The following is a 14598-nucleotide window of genomic DNA, read 5'->3' as shown; positions in this document are numbered from 1 at the left end:
ACAGGAAAGCTCTGGCGTTTTGAGGGACATGGACCACACAAGGCTCTGCCTCATTAATCCTCTGAGATGATTAATTGTCTTCAGCAAGGTTGGAAAGAACAGAAGCTGCACATCTGCATGAGCCAGCCATATCCAGCTGCTCATACTTGCACAGAAGTCTCCTAAATCACTGCAATGGCCCCAGAGCCTGTCAGGGCAATGTCCCACCCCTGCAGCTGCACAAACACTCAAGGCAGCGGGTGCTCAGCTGCAGATGGTGAGAGACAAAAGGCAACTTTCCATGTCCCACACTGTGCTGAAGCACAATCCTCCTCCTGGCGCCACCAGGCAGAGGATGCAGCCCCCAGTTCACCAGGAGAGCCAGGAGCTATCCTGCAAGTAACTTTGTTACATATAGAAAGAGCTTGAATCACACATTTTGCTGAAAAAATACGTTCAGTCCTCTTAAGCAATGCTCAAAACAACCTGTGGTGGACTGGATCTCTGGGTTAAGAAAGGCAGCAGGATAATACATGTAGTCTCAGGGAGGGAGGTAATTCACCTTCTCTTCCTGCCAACCCCAACCTACCCACCACCAACCTGCACAATCCACACACAGGGCACGGTGAGGGACCAAGCTTTCACGTTAGGTGTAATAGAAAAACATTCTTTACTCTGCAAGTGTCTTTACAAATATATATTTATATATTTAAGCCCATTTCAGGCCATAAAAGCCCATAAAAAACAACCAGTACCTTTTTGAACAAGAGAAACTGCAGGGCAGAAGCCTGAAGTGACAGACTCCCACACAGGGGCTGCTCTGGCTCTTCTCTGAAGGCCTTTAGTTAGCACATAAAACCATCTCAAAAATCCTTGGATGTGAAAGGAGGGGCACCACTCTTACCCCCACTTTCACCACTCCCTGTATAAGGTAAACTGGGATCACTTTTACATCATCACTTTAGAAAGGAGATGTTGTATCCTGAAGACCAGCTTTTCCAAAGAACATTTGTGAATGGGTTAAAAAGGTAAGATGTGTGGATCCAACCATAATGTGCTGTTGTCTCAAAATAGAAGAAGTTGATACTAAAAAGCTATTCCAGATACATACAAGTACAAACACTAGAGCTGGTCAGAAAGATTCAGTTTCAACATTTTTTTTAAAAGCAGGGAAAATTTTCTGCAGTGTGTTTTTTTTTTTCATTTCCCCTCTCCTCACTTTTCTACCAGTTCCATAAACCCTTCGGAAAAAATCACGTGTCTGCTGTCAGAGTGCAAAGTCCATCCAAATCTCATGTTTCAGTTCACTATCTCTACACTTTACAAATCCTGATGGCAAACCAAAAGGTCTCAATTTAACTTAGCAAAAGTGATATCTAGAAAATATTCAACACCAAGAGGTCTTACAAAAAAACTTGAGACTACTAAGGCATTCTAAGGCACAGTGTTTTGGAAGAAGTGCTTTCTCCCTGTAGTGTTGCTTTATACACATCATGTGTGTGAGTCCAAGGGATGCAAGGAGCTGCAGGTGGATGCCAGGGCTTCTCCCAAGCAGGGAATTCCATCTTCTGCTGCTGTTTCAGACGTAGGCTCCCAACGCTGCGTGAAACTCAGTGAGACATTGCACCAGCTGCTGAAACTTGGGTCTCTCCTCAGGATCTAGGGCCCAGCAGCAGGCCATCACAGCAAACCTGCAACACAGAGGCACATGGAGCACAGGGAACAGTGTCAGCCAGGCAGCCACAGCCCCAGCCTGAAAGGCAAAGCGGCACCTGGCACTGGGAAACTGGCTGAGCAACCAGAGAGAGACAAGGAGCTCTGGATCTTGTGTTTCATAATGCTGAACAGCTCCTTCCAAGGATGGACATCTGGAATGATGAGCAAAGGGGCTGTCACCAGAGGTCCTGGCTTGATTTAGGATTTAAGCCATGGCAATCCAGGAAGGAGCAGTACAGAGTTCACTGGAAATCGCTCAACTGTTATAAAAGCATGGAATGGTTTGGGTGTGAAGGGACCTTAAAGATTACCCAGAGTCCCACCCTGCCAGGGCCAGGGACACCTTCCACTATCCCAGGCTGCTCCAAACCCTGTCCAGCCTGGCCTGGAACACTTCCAGGGATAAGGCAGCCACAGCTTCTCTGAGCAACCTGTGCCAGGACCTCACTGCCCTCACAGGGAGGAATTCCTTCCCAATATCCCATCTAACCCTGGCCCCTTGCAGGGAAGCCATTCCCCCTTGTCACTCTACCCTTTGTCCCAACTCCCTCTCCAGCTCTTCTGGAGCCTGTTTTGGCACTGGAAGGGGCTCTAAGTTCTCCCAGGTCCAGGCTGAACATTCCCAGAGCAGAGGGGCCTCCAGCCATCAGAATATCTCCATGGCCTCCTCCGGACTCACTCCATCAGCTCCACTTCCCTCTGATGCTGGGGTCCCCAGAGCCAGAGTTCCACGAGCAGTGTTCACCCCAGGCTTTGTCTGCCAGGCAGAACAAACAGGCAAGGAAAGGCAGCCCTGGCTCTGTCTTTGTGCAGCCTGGCTTAGCCCCCCAAGCAGAAAGCAGCACATTTCCCCTTCCCCAGCAGAGGCACTCACAGTTCATCGGGGCAGTTGATGGGCTGAGCTATTCGATAGCCATCCTTTAAATAAGCTGCCATCTCGAAGGGGTCGATGTCCACGTAGGGGGTCTGGCCCAGGGTCATCAGCTCCCACAGCGTCACCCCAAAGGCCCACTGCAAAGGAACAGTGCAAAGGAACATTAACACAACATGCTGAACCCCCAGAGCTCCTCCAGCCAGGCCACAAAGCCGCCTGTGAGGAGGATTGCTGACCAAGACAATCACACACAGGAAGAAAGCTTTACATAAATGCTCTATATATAACCAAATTCAACATGTCTTGAACTGGGCTAAGGAAAAATCACAGCACTGGTGATAAATTGCCCAGAGCAGCTGTGGCTGCCCCATCATCCCTGGAAGTGTCCACGGTCAGGCTACATGGGGCTTGGAGCAACCTGGGATAGTAGAAGGTGTCCCTGCCATGGATCCAGATGGTCTTAAGGTTCCTCCCATCCCAAACCAACCTGTGATTCTATAAAGTCAAACTAAACTTAAAATCTTACTGCACTAAGATATCACTGCTTCGAAATCATGCATTTTTAAACATGAAATTACAGAACACCCAAATCTAAATTACTGAACACTAAATGATTATCTCCTATAAAACAGTTAGTTGTTTTTTTACATTTTACTTCTTTAAAATGCCTAGAAAATCCTCCAAAAAGTCTGCAAAATCCAAAGGATCAGAAATGAATTTATAATTTTTTATTCCAAATCATCAGTATATTTGGAGAGTATGTTCAGGAATAGGACTCAGGAAAAAAAAAAAGAGATTTCATCTCAGTAAATCTGACAGCACAATCAGCATTCAACACATTCATTTGGCAACCCTTGCCAGAAGGAACTTGAAGTGATGAAAAATCCATCTATGAATCCACATACAAGCAGAATACAAGGAAAATGATTTATTATCTGGTATCCAGAGACCCAGGAGACCAAAGAGAGATGGGGTTGATACTGCATGCTCGTGACTCACTACCAAAGCTCCACATCATCATTCATTAAAAAGGGGCAGAATCATGCAAGGCTCACACAACTCTTGTTTTAATCAAGAGAAATCCCACTCACTGCCTTGACCCAAGCCTTAGGGAAGGGATATTTTCAGGTGGGAAGGGCAGAGCACAGATGTGGCCCTGCTCCAAACAGCCACCGAAGGAAATCAAGCCCCTTTTTAGCTGCAGTGGAGAAGAGTGCTGAGGGACAAGGGCTGATCATGAAGATGAAATAGAGAGTGATTCAAGCAAAACCACTCTGGGAATACAGCTGTTCTAATTCCATAGGTAGCTGTATAAAAATGGCATGAAGAGATGCAGAGTTTCATGTGCCACAGCGGGAAAAACAGGGAATTAAGATTCAGCAGGAATGGTGGTTTGTTTTCCTACACTCTGGCTGACTGATAGAGCTGTTGGCAGGGGAGCAACACATTATTGGGAAAGTTTCAAGGCAGCAAACACATTTGAAAGAAAGTCATCCAAAAAGCAAGCCTGGAACACATCCCCTGGCATCCCTGCAGACACAGACACTGTTTGTACCAGACTTCATCACCAGTTCCCTGTTACATGCAATGGATCACTGGATTTGTTCCTACCAAACCCACAAAAACATCTGACATCAGCTTTTTGTGAAAGGAGTCCAGGTAGATGCAAAGCTGATATTTAGGGCACATGGTGTTTTCTACACCCAGAAAAATTGTTCACTTTTGAACTCTACAAAACTCAGATGGCCACGTGTCTGCAGTTAGAATTGGGTGTTAAAAGGTGGGTGGCATTTATCCCTAAGCAATGAAAAGGGTACTTCTGGTTAAAATGGACTGGAAGAAATGCTGAATTGCATTGGAGTTTTCAAAAATGGCTACAATAATGAGATTTACTCATCCTAATAAAATTCCACATCCCACTGCTGCTGTTACATAAGCATTGATTTCCTAGTTCTCACAAACAGTAACTGCTTTCATGTCCCAGATTTTTTTTTTAATGTAAAAATAAAAAAAATCACCATTTTATTGAGTTCATTTAGCTCTCTATAAACATGCTTTTACAGGCAACTTCCATTTCCTCTTCTGTCTTCAGGCTGGATCTAACACAAACTCCCATGTGTTTTCCAATGAATACACATGTGGAGCACAAGTGGCACCTTCCCTTCCTTCCTTCTTTTCCTTGTTTACATGGCTGCAGCACTAGAACAGAGACCATGGAGGGAAAAAACCAACCAGAACTTCTCTAAAATTTCCCAAACTATCCTGGATAGGATGCATCTGAGGGAACAAGCTGAGGTCACTGCAACACTGCTCTTATCTCTGAAAGGTCACCTCAGCTGGGAGAGGTTCCTGCCCACTGGAATGAAGGCAACCTCTGGAAGGGCTGGGATGTGGGGAACTATGGGCCACAGAGTCAAGCACCAGCTCCTGCTAATGTCAGGGAGCTCCTTATCCTGGAGATCACTCCCATGTCTGTGAAGCACAGGGATGTCTGGGAACAGCCAGTGTGGATTTATCAAGGGAAGCTGTGCCTGAGCAGATCTGTGCTGAGCAGAGAGCACAGGGTGAGGAATGGATGCCAACTCTGACTTCCAGAGGGTGCTGGGGCACAGAACAGGATCCCCAGGGAATGGGCACGGCCCCAGGGCTGCCAGAGCTCCAGCAGCATTTGGGATTGCTGGGGTGTCCTGTGCAGGGCCAGGAGCTGGACTGGATGGTCCCTGTGGGTCCCTTCCAACTTGGGATACTTTATGAAAAGCAGTCCCAGTGCAGCTCCCTGAATTTGAGCGTGTTCCCTGCTAGCACTTCCAAAGAACAGGGAGAGAGGAGCACTTCTGCTGTGCACAAAGGGCCTGACTGACCCCTGAACCATCTGCCATGAGCAGCTGATGCAGGACTGGGAGTAGAGATGCTGCTCTGAACAAGCCACTGTTACCTATCCAGTGCCATGGTCCCCTGCCTCCAGCACTGGGGTCCCCAACATCAGAAGGATGTTGGAGCTCTGGAGCAAGTCCAGAGGAGGCCACAGAGATGCTCCAAGGGCTGGAGCACCACTGCTCTGGAGCCAGGCTGGGAGAGCTGCGGGGTTCACCTTGAGAAGAGAAGGATCCAGGGAGACATCACAGCACCTTCCAGCGCCTAAAGAGACTCCAGGAAAGCTGGAGAGGGACTTGAGGACAAGGGATGGAAGGATGGGACAAGGGGGAATGGCTGTACACTGATAGAGGGCAGGGTTAGATGGTATATTGGGAATAAATTCTTCCCTGTGAGGTTGGGGAGGCCCTGGCACAGGGTGCCCAGAGCAGCTGTGGCTGCCCCTGGATCCCTGGAAATGTTCCAGGCCAGACTGGACGGGTCTTGGAGCAACCTGGGACAGTGGAAGGTGTCCCTGTCCATGGCAGGGGGTGGAATTACATGGGCTTTAAATGTCCCTTTCAATCCAAACCATTCTGGGATTCTGTGATTCTCCAACAGCTGAATAAAGAGCAAAATGCCAACAAAACACATTTCCAGGAAAAAAAGCCCTCACCACATCACTGGCACTGGAGAATTCATTGTTGACCAGGCTCTCCAGAGCCATCCAGCGCACGGGCCTGTTCTCGTTGTCCCCCAGGCAGTGGTAGTCCATGGGGAACAGGTCCCGCGACAGCGCGTTGTCCGTGATCTTCACCTGCAGGGCGTCGTCGATGCTGGGCACAGAGAACAGCAGGTCAGGGCTGGGTTGTGATTTCAGGATTTACCTCAGTACCCTGGTTCCTCCCCTGATGATCCCTGCCAGGTGTGTCACTCACCTCTCCTTTCCCTCTCTGACCCCTCCCAGCACTGTCTGTCAGTCCTGGCATTCCAGAAGGGCATTGAGTGATTGGCAGATTCAAAAGATGCCCTCTACCCCTGAGGGGGAACATTGGGCCATCCTGGTGTCCTTTGTCCCTTGAGACCTCCTCTCATGTACCTGGCTGGTGGGATTTCTACCCCTTCCCTCCCCCCCTCCCCAGGGTTAAAAGGAACAGCAACCAGGCAGTCTGAGAGTTCTGTTGGAGCTGTTGCTGGATTCAGAGGCCTGTGTGTCAGAACAAAGCTCTGGATCCAAACCCTCCATCAGAACCAACTCCTTTCCTTCACCATCACCTTAAAGCTCCTCCAAAAGAGGGAAACCTGAGCTCCTGCAAGCCTGGACTTGCCTCCAAGCACCCAGCTGCAGCATCCAGCTAGCCAGAAGTGTCTCTGGGGTGAAACACCACAGTGCCACTATTTGGTTCAGCAGCAAGGGCCAGACAAGGTCAAGCACATCCCTTCTGGTCATATTGGTAATATTCCAACAGGTCAGCAACCCCACAGCCCCAGAGCCAACAGCTCTGCCCAGCCCCAAGGGCCACACTCAGCATCTCACTGGGGACTGCTAATCCACAGGTCAAGCACTGGCACTCTCCTGCTTCAAGACACACTTACTCTGTGATTAGCAAATATTATCACAGCACCAGTTTATTCTGTGCCAACTGATAAGCACTAGAAAAATCAGCAGGCTTGATTAAATAAAACCAAACACTTACAACTGCAAGAAAATACTGTTAAAGCAAACAAGTAGCTGCCTCAAGTTACTCCTGCTCTTTTGGAGATCCCCTATCAGAGCAATTAAACACTTTGTAGCTCTAGTACCTCTGTGGCAATAATGAGGAAAAGATCTAAGCAAAGAAAGAGCCAGTAATACATTTAACCAACCAGCACCCTTTGTGGTCCAAAAGCATGTCTCCAACCAAGCCATCTGCTGAAAAGTCTTTATTCCCTCCAGAACAGATATTGATGCTTGTCAGAAATAGGGTACTAAGGGAAACTCACTTTAATCAAGAAAAGATGACTCAAAATAGCAGAGAGAATTTGCCCCCTCTGGGGTGTGACTCAAACTCTTTGAACTTAAAACTGTGTGCAATAAAGCTCAGTGTTCTCATAAACAGCTGACTTCAGAATATGGCAAAGATGTTGGCTTCAACATTGTATGACAAATATACAGAAGGAACATTGGGGTGGGGGTATTGTAACAAACTGGTGTTTGCTGTCTTTGCATCTTGCCAATTATTTATTTTGATGAGAAAAATGAAATATAAATGCTCTATCTGTGTGTTTCTCTCTTTACTATTCCAGATACCTTTTTTTCCTCTATGCACTTTCAGGCCAGTTCATTATCCTCAAAATTTACACAGGAAATTTATTATGTAGTAATTTTTAAGGGTTCAGAGAAATTCCTAGAAGATCTGTTTGAAAGCAAAGGCAATGCAAAGGGCAATTCCCCAGCAATTAGAGAGCCCTGACTTGTGTAACTCTCATGTCCACTGTAATTGGACCTGGCTGCACCAGGGGCACATGAGAACACAAGCATTTCCTCCCTTAAACCTGCCAAGATCACTGGAATCTTGGCTCCCTTCCCAAAATTAAGAGATGGGTCTGATGCACTTCCAAGCCTTTCACCACCCAGAGCAAACCTGGGGAACAAAGAGGGGCTGGTGGAACAAAGTCCTTCAGGGGACCTTGGCTACTGGCACCTCTTCATCTTTCCAAACATGGAGCTCCAAGGGATGTCCCTGATGTTTGTGATTCCCTGATGTTTGTGATCTCTGTCTCCTGTGGTCCCACTTCCTCCTCAGTGTGCTCAGCAGTGAGGAACAGCAAGAGGAATTAGGAACAGGATCTGCCAGGAACCCCATCACACTGAGCACCCTTACAGGGCACAAGAGCAGAGATGGTGGTCACTGAGTGATTGGGTTCCCAGAAGGCCACCAAACACCTTGACTTCTACATTTTGGAGTGTATTCCAACCTGAAGATGGTCTCAAACCCTTCTCTGGCATTCCTGCCATTCCAGACCATGTTTGTATCTATCCATCATTTGGCAACTAAGAAATCTACCAATGAACAAAGTCTTTAACTCAGTTTTTACAGAGAAAAAATGAAGAAAACCAACTTCAAACAAAAATCTATCCATTGATAAACTGTCAAAGATATTCCAAGTTTTTATTGACATTGAAGAGAAGCTTTAACTCTTTCCAAGCCTTTGAAAAAGTGATAGTCAAACCCATCTGAAGCATTTACAGAGAGGATGTTCTGCATCCTTTAGAACCACAACTCCTGGTTCCCCTTACTTTGGGGGAAAACAACTTCACTGACTACACCAGAGACCCCAACCCTGCATTTTGAAGGGGAGCTCAGGCTGAGTGCAGGGAGCTGCAGCTGCAGAGGGGACAGTACTTACACACAGTTCCTTGCAGCCAGGTCCTTGTGGATGACCTCCCTCCTGGCCAGGTAGCTCATCCCACAGGCAATCTGGATGGCCATGTGTACCAGATCCTGCTGGGAAATCGCCTGCAAGAGCCCAGAGCAGCAGCCATCAGCCCCTCCAGCCCAGCACCTGCAGGGTTACTGGGTGTCCCAGTGCCCCCTCCCTTCCAGGCCCCACAGACACAACCACCTATGGGCACTCATGATGGCGCCTTACTCGGAATTTTAACTTCTTTTTCTGACATGCCAAGGGACAATACTTCCATCTTGCAGGTGCCTCACTCTTTCTACCTACTTTTCCTTTGATTGGAAGTGGACATAAGCAAAAATGGTCCATTTTACCCCTTCCCACACTTTTTTCACTTTGTTTCCCTGGGAACCTGCTCATTTCCAGGCAGCAGCACAGTCAAAATCCTAGCTGCTCTCCAAAACCAGTACCAAAGGCTGTTGCTTCAGCTCCTTTTGCAACTTAACAGTCTCATAATAATTAAAATCTTCCATGTATTTTTAGCTTGGGATACCAAAAGTAGTATCAATAAATCTGAAATTTCCCCATACACCATTTCCCTTAATTTAATCCACAATTTTCTCTATTTGTTGCTGTAATTTTAGGATGCATTGATTGAGCTCCTACCCTAATGAGAGGTGACAGCTTCCTGCCCTCTGAACACCCAGGATGAACACTCAGAATGCTTTCCTGGTGGGAAACAAGGCAAACACTTGCTGGGGAGCCACCTCTGCAGCTCTCCTGGATCACACTGAACAGGAGAGTGCCACAACCATTCCTCTGGTGGCACAAACTCAGAGCAAGTGGAGTTTTAATGGGCACAAAGTCCCACATGCCCAAGGGTACCTGAGGATTGTTGGCCTCCACCAATTTGCACTGTCTCAGGAAGAGTTTAAGGTTCCCCCAGTTCATGTAGGGCAGCAGCACCATTGGTTTCTCTCCCTCCTCTATACAGACATGAGTGATAGGCAGCAGATTCCTGGAAGACACAGAAATTCCTAATGTTGTGGAACTGAAATTTGATTAAAATAACTTTGATTCCTAAACACAGCAATAAAATTAATTCAACATGAAAAAAAAAAAGCATTTACTCTTGTATTAGGAATTGCAGAGCACAACACGTCCAATTAACTGAAGCCCTAGACAGTACTTTTAATAAATGAAATATTTGACTACTTTCCCATTATGAAGAACCCTCCAAATGTTTTCACTTGGTCCAAGGGGGCTGACATAAATTGTTTTGAATACAGGTGAAGACACAGAGGTGCTATAACCTAAACTGGGAGGTGCAGCATTCTAAATCTATTACAGATATAAAATATATGCTTGCACTACAGCAGTTAAACAAAAAAAAAAGTCAGATCATGTCTGATCCACTGCAAAGTCACAGAACAGAAAATTTTAGCTGTGAATCAGTCACTTTAAGGGCCTTTCCAAGCTTTTTGTGGCTCAGGTAACCCCCATGCTGCAGTGTCTCTGCACATCTTCCTTAGAAGAAATATAATACATAATATTATATATATCAACATGTAAATTCATAGAAACTCAAACCAAACTGGACACAGTTTCAATTTCCATTAATCACTTTTTAAAACACCTGCATTTTCCATTGAAAACCATTAGTAAAAGTCACCAACAACTTACCATTTTTTTTAAATTTTGAATTTTCTTACTCTTTCCTGAAAATTTCTCACAGCCAGGTGTCACATCCATCAGCTCTGGAGACCCATGAAGGTCCCAGCTTTATAGGTAGTGTAGGGAAAAAAAGCTTTTTGGACTTTTTTTAAAAAGCTTGACTTATAAAAGGGAGGACAACAGCTCATTTGGAATGATGAGTGCAGGGCAAGTTCATTTTGTTTCTATTTTAGGTATGTTTCACCAAAAACCTGCTACTCCTGTACTTTAGGCAAGGCCTTTATTACATAAGGCTGGGATCATCCAGCCTGGAGAAGGATCCAGGGAGACCTCAGAGCCCTTTCCAGTGCCTAAAGAGGCTCCAGGAGAGCTGGAGAGGGACTGGGGATGAGGCATGGAGCGACAGGACAAGGGGGAATAAATGCACCCTGTCAGATAAGGATAGATGGGATCTTGGGAAGAAATTCTTCTCTGTGAGGGTGCTGAGGCCCTGGCACAGGGTGCCCAGAGAAGCTGTGGCTGCCCCTGGATCCCTGGAAGTGTCCAAGGTCAGGCTGGACAGGGCTTGGAGCCACCTGGGACAGTGGATGGTGTCCCTGCCATGGCAGAGATGAGCTTTAAGGTCCCTTCCCACCCAAACCACCCTGGCATTCCATGATTCTACAGAAGTGTTGCTGAATTCCCAACAAACAGCTCCCTCTCCCCAGGGAGCTGTAGCCCAGGTACTCCCACCTCACAGTGACATGGATTTGTCACCCTACCTGTGGTGAAGCCCTCTGAGTTTACAGCTTTCTGTCAGCATCATTGTCACCTGCACCTCCGAGGCTTGATCTGAGGGAAAAAGGAACCACAGATAAACTTTGGAAACAAATCAACACATTAATTAAAATTCAGTCCACATCTGCAAGTCACTTAAGGTCACTTGAGCACGAACAGAACTTGTTTGCCTCCTTTCTTAAAATGGCACTTAGAAAAAGCACTTAAAAAAAGCACTTAAAAAAAGAAAAGTTCAAGGCCAAGTTCTGAGGCTCATTTCTGCTTTAAGGAGTGGGGTCAAGCCCAGAAAGGAAATCAAGCACATTCCAGGGGCTGACAGGCTCTGGTTCTGCACTTCCTGACAGCTCCTGGGCAGGCACAAGGCAGCTGCACTGGGCAGTGGGGTCTCATCCTGCACAGGACTGGTGTGCATGGAAGAAGTGGGATGTGCCAAGTGTTCCCAAGACAAATGTGCTCCAAGGGGTGCTTTGCTGCTGAGTTACCACTCCAGGTACAGTTGTGTTTACTGCCACATGGCTGGAGGCTGTTTATGTCCACATTTACTTATTTCCTTGCTCTCTTGCTTGACACACTTGACTCTTGGTAACCTTAGGACTGTTTGCTGTTCTCTCCCCCACCTTTTCAAATGAATAAATAAATAAAACCACTGCTGCCAGCTAAAATTCAGGCACCTGTGATAACTCCAGTAACCCAAAGCAATCAGAGCATCCCCTGGGCAGGACACAGGTGGTGCCTGGAACCCCCTTCCCACCACTCTTTGTGTATTTGGGGTTCTTTTCCCCCCTTGGTTGCAAGAACCTCCAGGGAAACATAAGGAGACATCAACAGGAGCTGTCCCAATCCCACCCCCCTCACACCTGGGAGCATTTTCTGTGTTTCCCTCATGCTGGGACTTGTTCTGGCATGGAGCTGGCACAGGAGAGCCTAGCACAGCCCAAGGAGCTCTCCTTGTGCACTAGGGGGGAATTTACATGTCATGGATGAGTCAAGCCAAGGTTTTACTGCCCTGGGAGGAAGAATAGGCAAGAAATCCTCTGCTCTTTTCCCTCCTCCAAGGTCTGATCCTGCTCCCTGTACAGCCCTGACACCCTTTCCTAACTGAGCCTGAGCCCTGCAAAAGAAAATGGGACTCAGGCTGAGTGAAGAGTGATAGGAGCACTCTGCAGAAGCTCAGAGGTGCCACTAAATTAGTGACAATTGTGGAATATTATGGGATGCATCAGCCAGTGCTTTTGGGCCCATCACTACAGGGACTTTGAGAGGCTGGAGCTTCTTCAGGGATGGGAACAGAGCTGGGGAAGGGAATGGAGCACCAGGAGAGGCTGAGGGAGCTGGGAAAGGGGCTCAGCCTGGAGCAAAGGAGGCTCAGGAGGGACCTTGTGGCTTTGCACAACTCCTGACAGGAGGGGACAGCCCAGGGGTCGGGCTCTGCTCCAGGGAACAGGGACAGGATGAGAGGGAACAGCCTTGAGTTGCAGCAGGGGAGGTTCAAACTGGATATTGGGGAATATTTACTGACAGAAAGGATGGTCAGACGTTGGAACAGGCTGCCTGGGGCACTGGTTGAGGATTTAAGTCTGGAGGGGTTTAAATCTGTGTGGATGTGACACTTGGGGACATGGGTCAGTGGTGGCCGTGGCAGTGCTGGGGGCATGGTGGGACCCGATGGTCTTGGAAGGTTTTCCCAACACAAACAAATCTATGATTCCCTTCTATTGGATAACAACTCTGTGTGTGGGGATGGTACAAACAGGTTCCTGCAGTGCAGGAGACACTGAAGCCATGGCCAGCTGAAGTCTCTGGCCTGCACTCCAACAGAAGCATGAGAAAGAGATGGTCCTACCCCCATGGGCTGGACACTTGATGGATTCAATTATGTACGAGACAAAAAGGCTTGGAAAGAGGAAAGAAAAACCAAGATCCTACCTTAAAACAAAGTTACACAGCCCTGAATGACTGAATCAGGCAGTTCTAAAAGCCAGCATTAAAAATGGAGGTGGAAAAGCAGATTCTGAGAAGTCAGAGGAGCAGGTTACCTGTACAGAGCTTCAGCAGTAATTACAGGGCCCAAAGACCTCAACCTCTTCACCCAGCACATGATGAAGGCAGGAAAGAGATTCCTGGGTGTGAGTTTAAGCTGATTAACTCCTCACACACTCTCTGGCCCTGTGCTTGCTGAACTGGTTCGCTTTTAATTATAAGAGCCACCAAGTGATAATTTGAAGCTTTAAATCAGAGATTGTTTAAGAGCGGATTTAAGATCTACAGAACGAGTCCGGCTGGTTTGGACAATGCACCCATTCATCTCCTCATGGTGACTCTTCTGCCAAAGCCTTTCCCTTTCCAGCACTCAGGGAAGTTTCCAGCAGGTCAGTGTTGTTTTCTCTCCAGGTTATAGTGGTTGGGCACCCAAAAGGATGATTGACTCCCAGGCAAGTATATACGGAAACTGAAATCTTATCTTGTGAAACAGTCCTACCATCCATATTGTGTTTGCTTATCAATATTATTTCCTTGTTTTTTGCAGGGAAAAAAAGGCACCCAACAACAACAAATTCAACAGACTCAGAACAAACAATAGTGTTCAAGGCTAATCCTCCCCTAGCTGAGACCAGTGCCAATTTAGAACCACCACACAATTTGATTATTGTGGGTTTGTACTAGATATAATTCAAAACACAATATTAATCGCCACTTCTTGGAGTGATTCTTGTGAAAAGGGGGAAAAGAACACCAAAATACTGCTACTGCAACAGTCCCCACGGCAATCAGGCTTCCTTTTAAGGCATTTTCATCAGTTACAAAGGAAAAAGTTCAGTTAAACAAACTGTCACATTTAGTAGACTATGACCACTTTTGAGCAACCAACACACACATCTTCACAGATCAGGACAAAGGTGATTTTGGCAATATTACATTTTTTGTTGTGGGGGCCTGGTGCATCTGAGCATCCTGTACTAAAAATCCTTAAAACCAATCCAGCAAATCCACCATTTCTAGTTTTGATAAGAGAAACAGAGCCCCAGAGCCACAGCAATCCCAACTTGCTGAGATCTTTTTCCAAGGACATAGTGAGATGAATCCTACAGATTCCATCTTCCTGCCTGGGCCAATGTATAACCCCAAATTCCCCAAACTGTGTCAATCCCTGAGTGCTACATGTAAGCACACACACCTTGTTTTCTTCTCAGAGCTGTTTGTGCAGCCACTCAGACAGAAAAGGGGGAGGATCCTGTCAAACCCATGGGATGTAAAAACAAAAAGCCCATGGGCTTTTGTAGCTCCTTTTGTCTGCCCCAAACCCATGAAGGTGTCAGATATGAGCGCAGCCACACACACAG

At 46.9% G+C, this 14598-nt stretch overlaps 1 protein-coding gene across 2 annotated transcripts in view; it reads right to left on the bottom strand.

Annotated features, from left to right (window-relative positions):
• Positions 1 to 594: 594 nt before the first annotated feature.
• Positions 595 to 14598, bottom strand: part of RYK (receptor like tyrosine kinase) — a 55672-nt gene continuing 41668 nt past the window's right edge. Inside the window, exons 10-15 of one of the 2 annotated variants that reach the window (XM_030954372.1) lie at positions 11242 to 11311; positions 9692 to 9824; positions 8813 to 8922; positions 6099 to 6258; positions 2570 to 2706; positions 595 to 1670 (exon numbers count right to left, since the gene is read on the bottom strand). In XM_030954372.1, coding sequence (XP_030810232.1) covers positions 1559 to 1670; positions 2570 to 2706; positions 6099 to 6258; positions 8813 to 8922; positions 9692 to 9824; positions 11242 to 11311 — 722 coding nt within the window. In that variant the 3' untranslated portion in view covers positions 595 to 1558. The remainder of the gene's footprint in view (positions 1671 to 2569; positions 2707 to 6098; positions 6259 to 8812; positions 8923 to 9691; positions 9825 to 11241; positions 11312 to 14598) is intronic. The other variant, XM_030954371.1, reaches the window with a different exon arrangement.

This window comes from Camarhynchus parvulus, chromosome 9 (genome assembly GCF_901933205.1).
Source record: "Camarhynchus parvulus chromosome 9, STF_HiC, whole genome shotgun sequence".
Lineage (NCBI taxonomy): Eukaryota > Metazoa > Chordata > Aves > Passeriformes > Thraupidae > Camarhynchus > Camarhynchus parvulus.
Note: the sequence above shows the minus strand (reverse complement) of the source record. Positions and strands in the feature narration are given on the sequence as shown.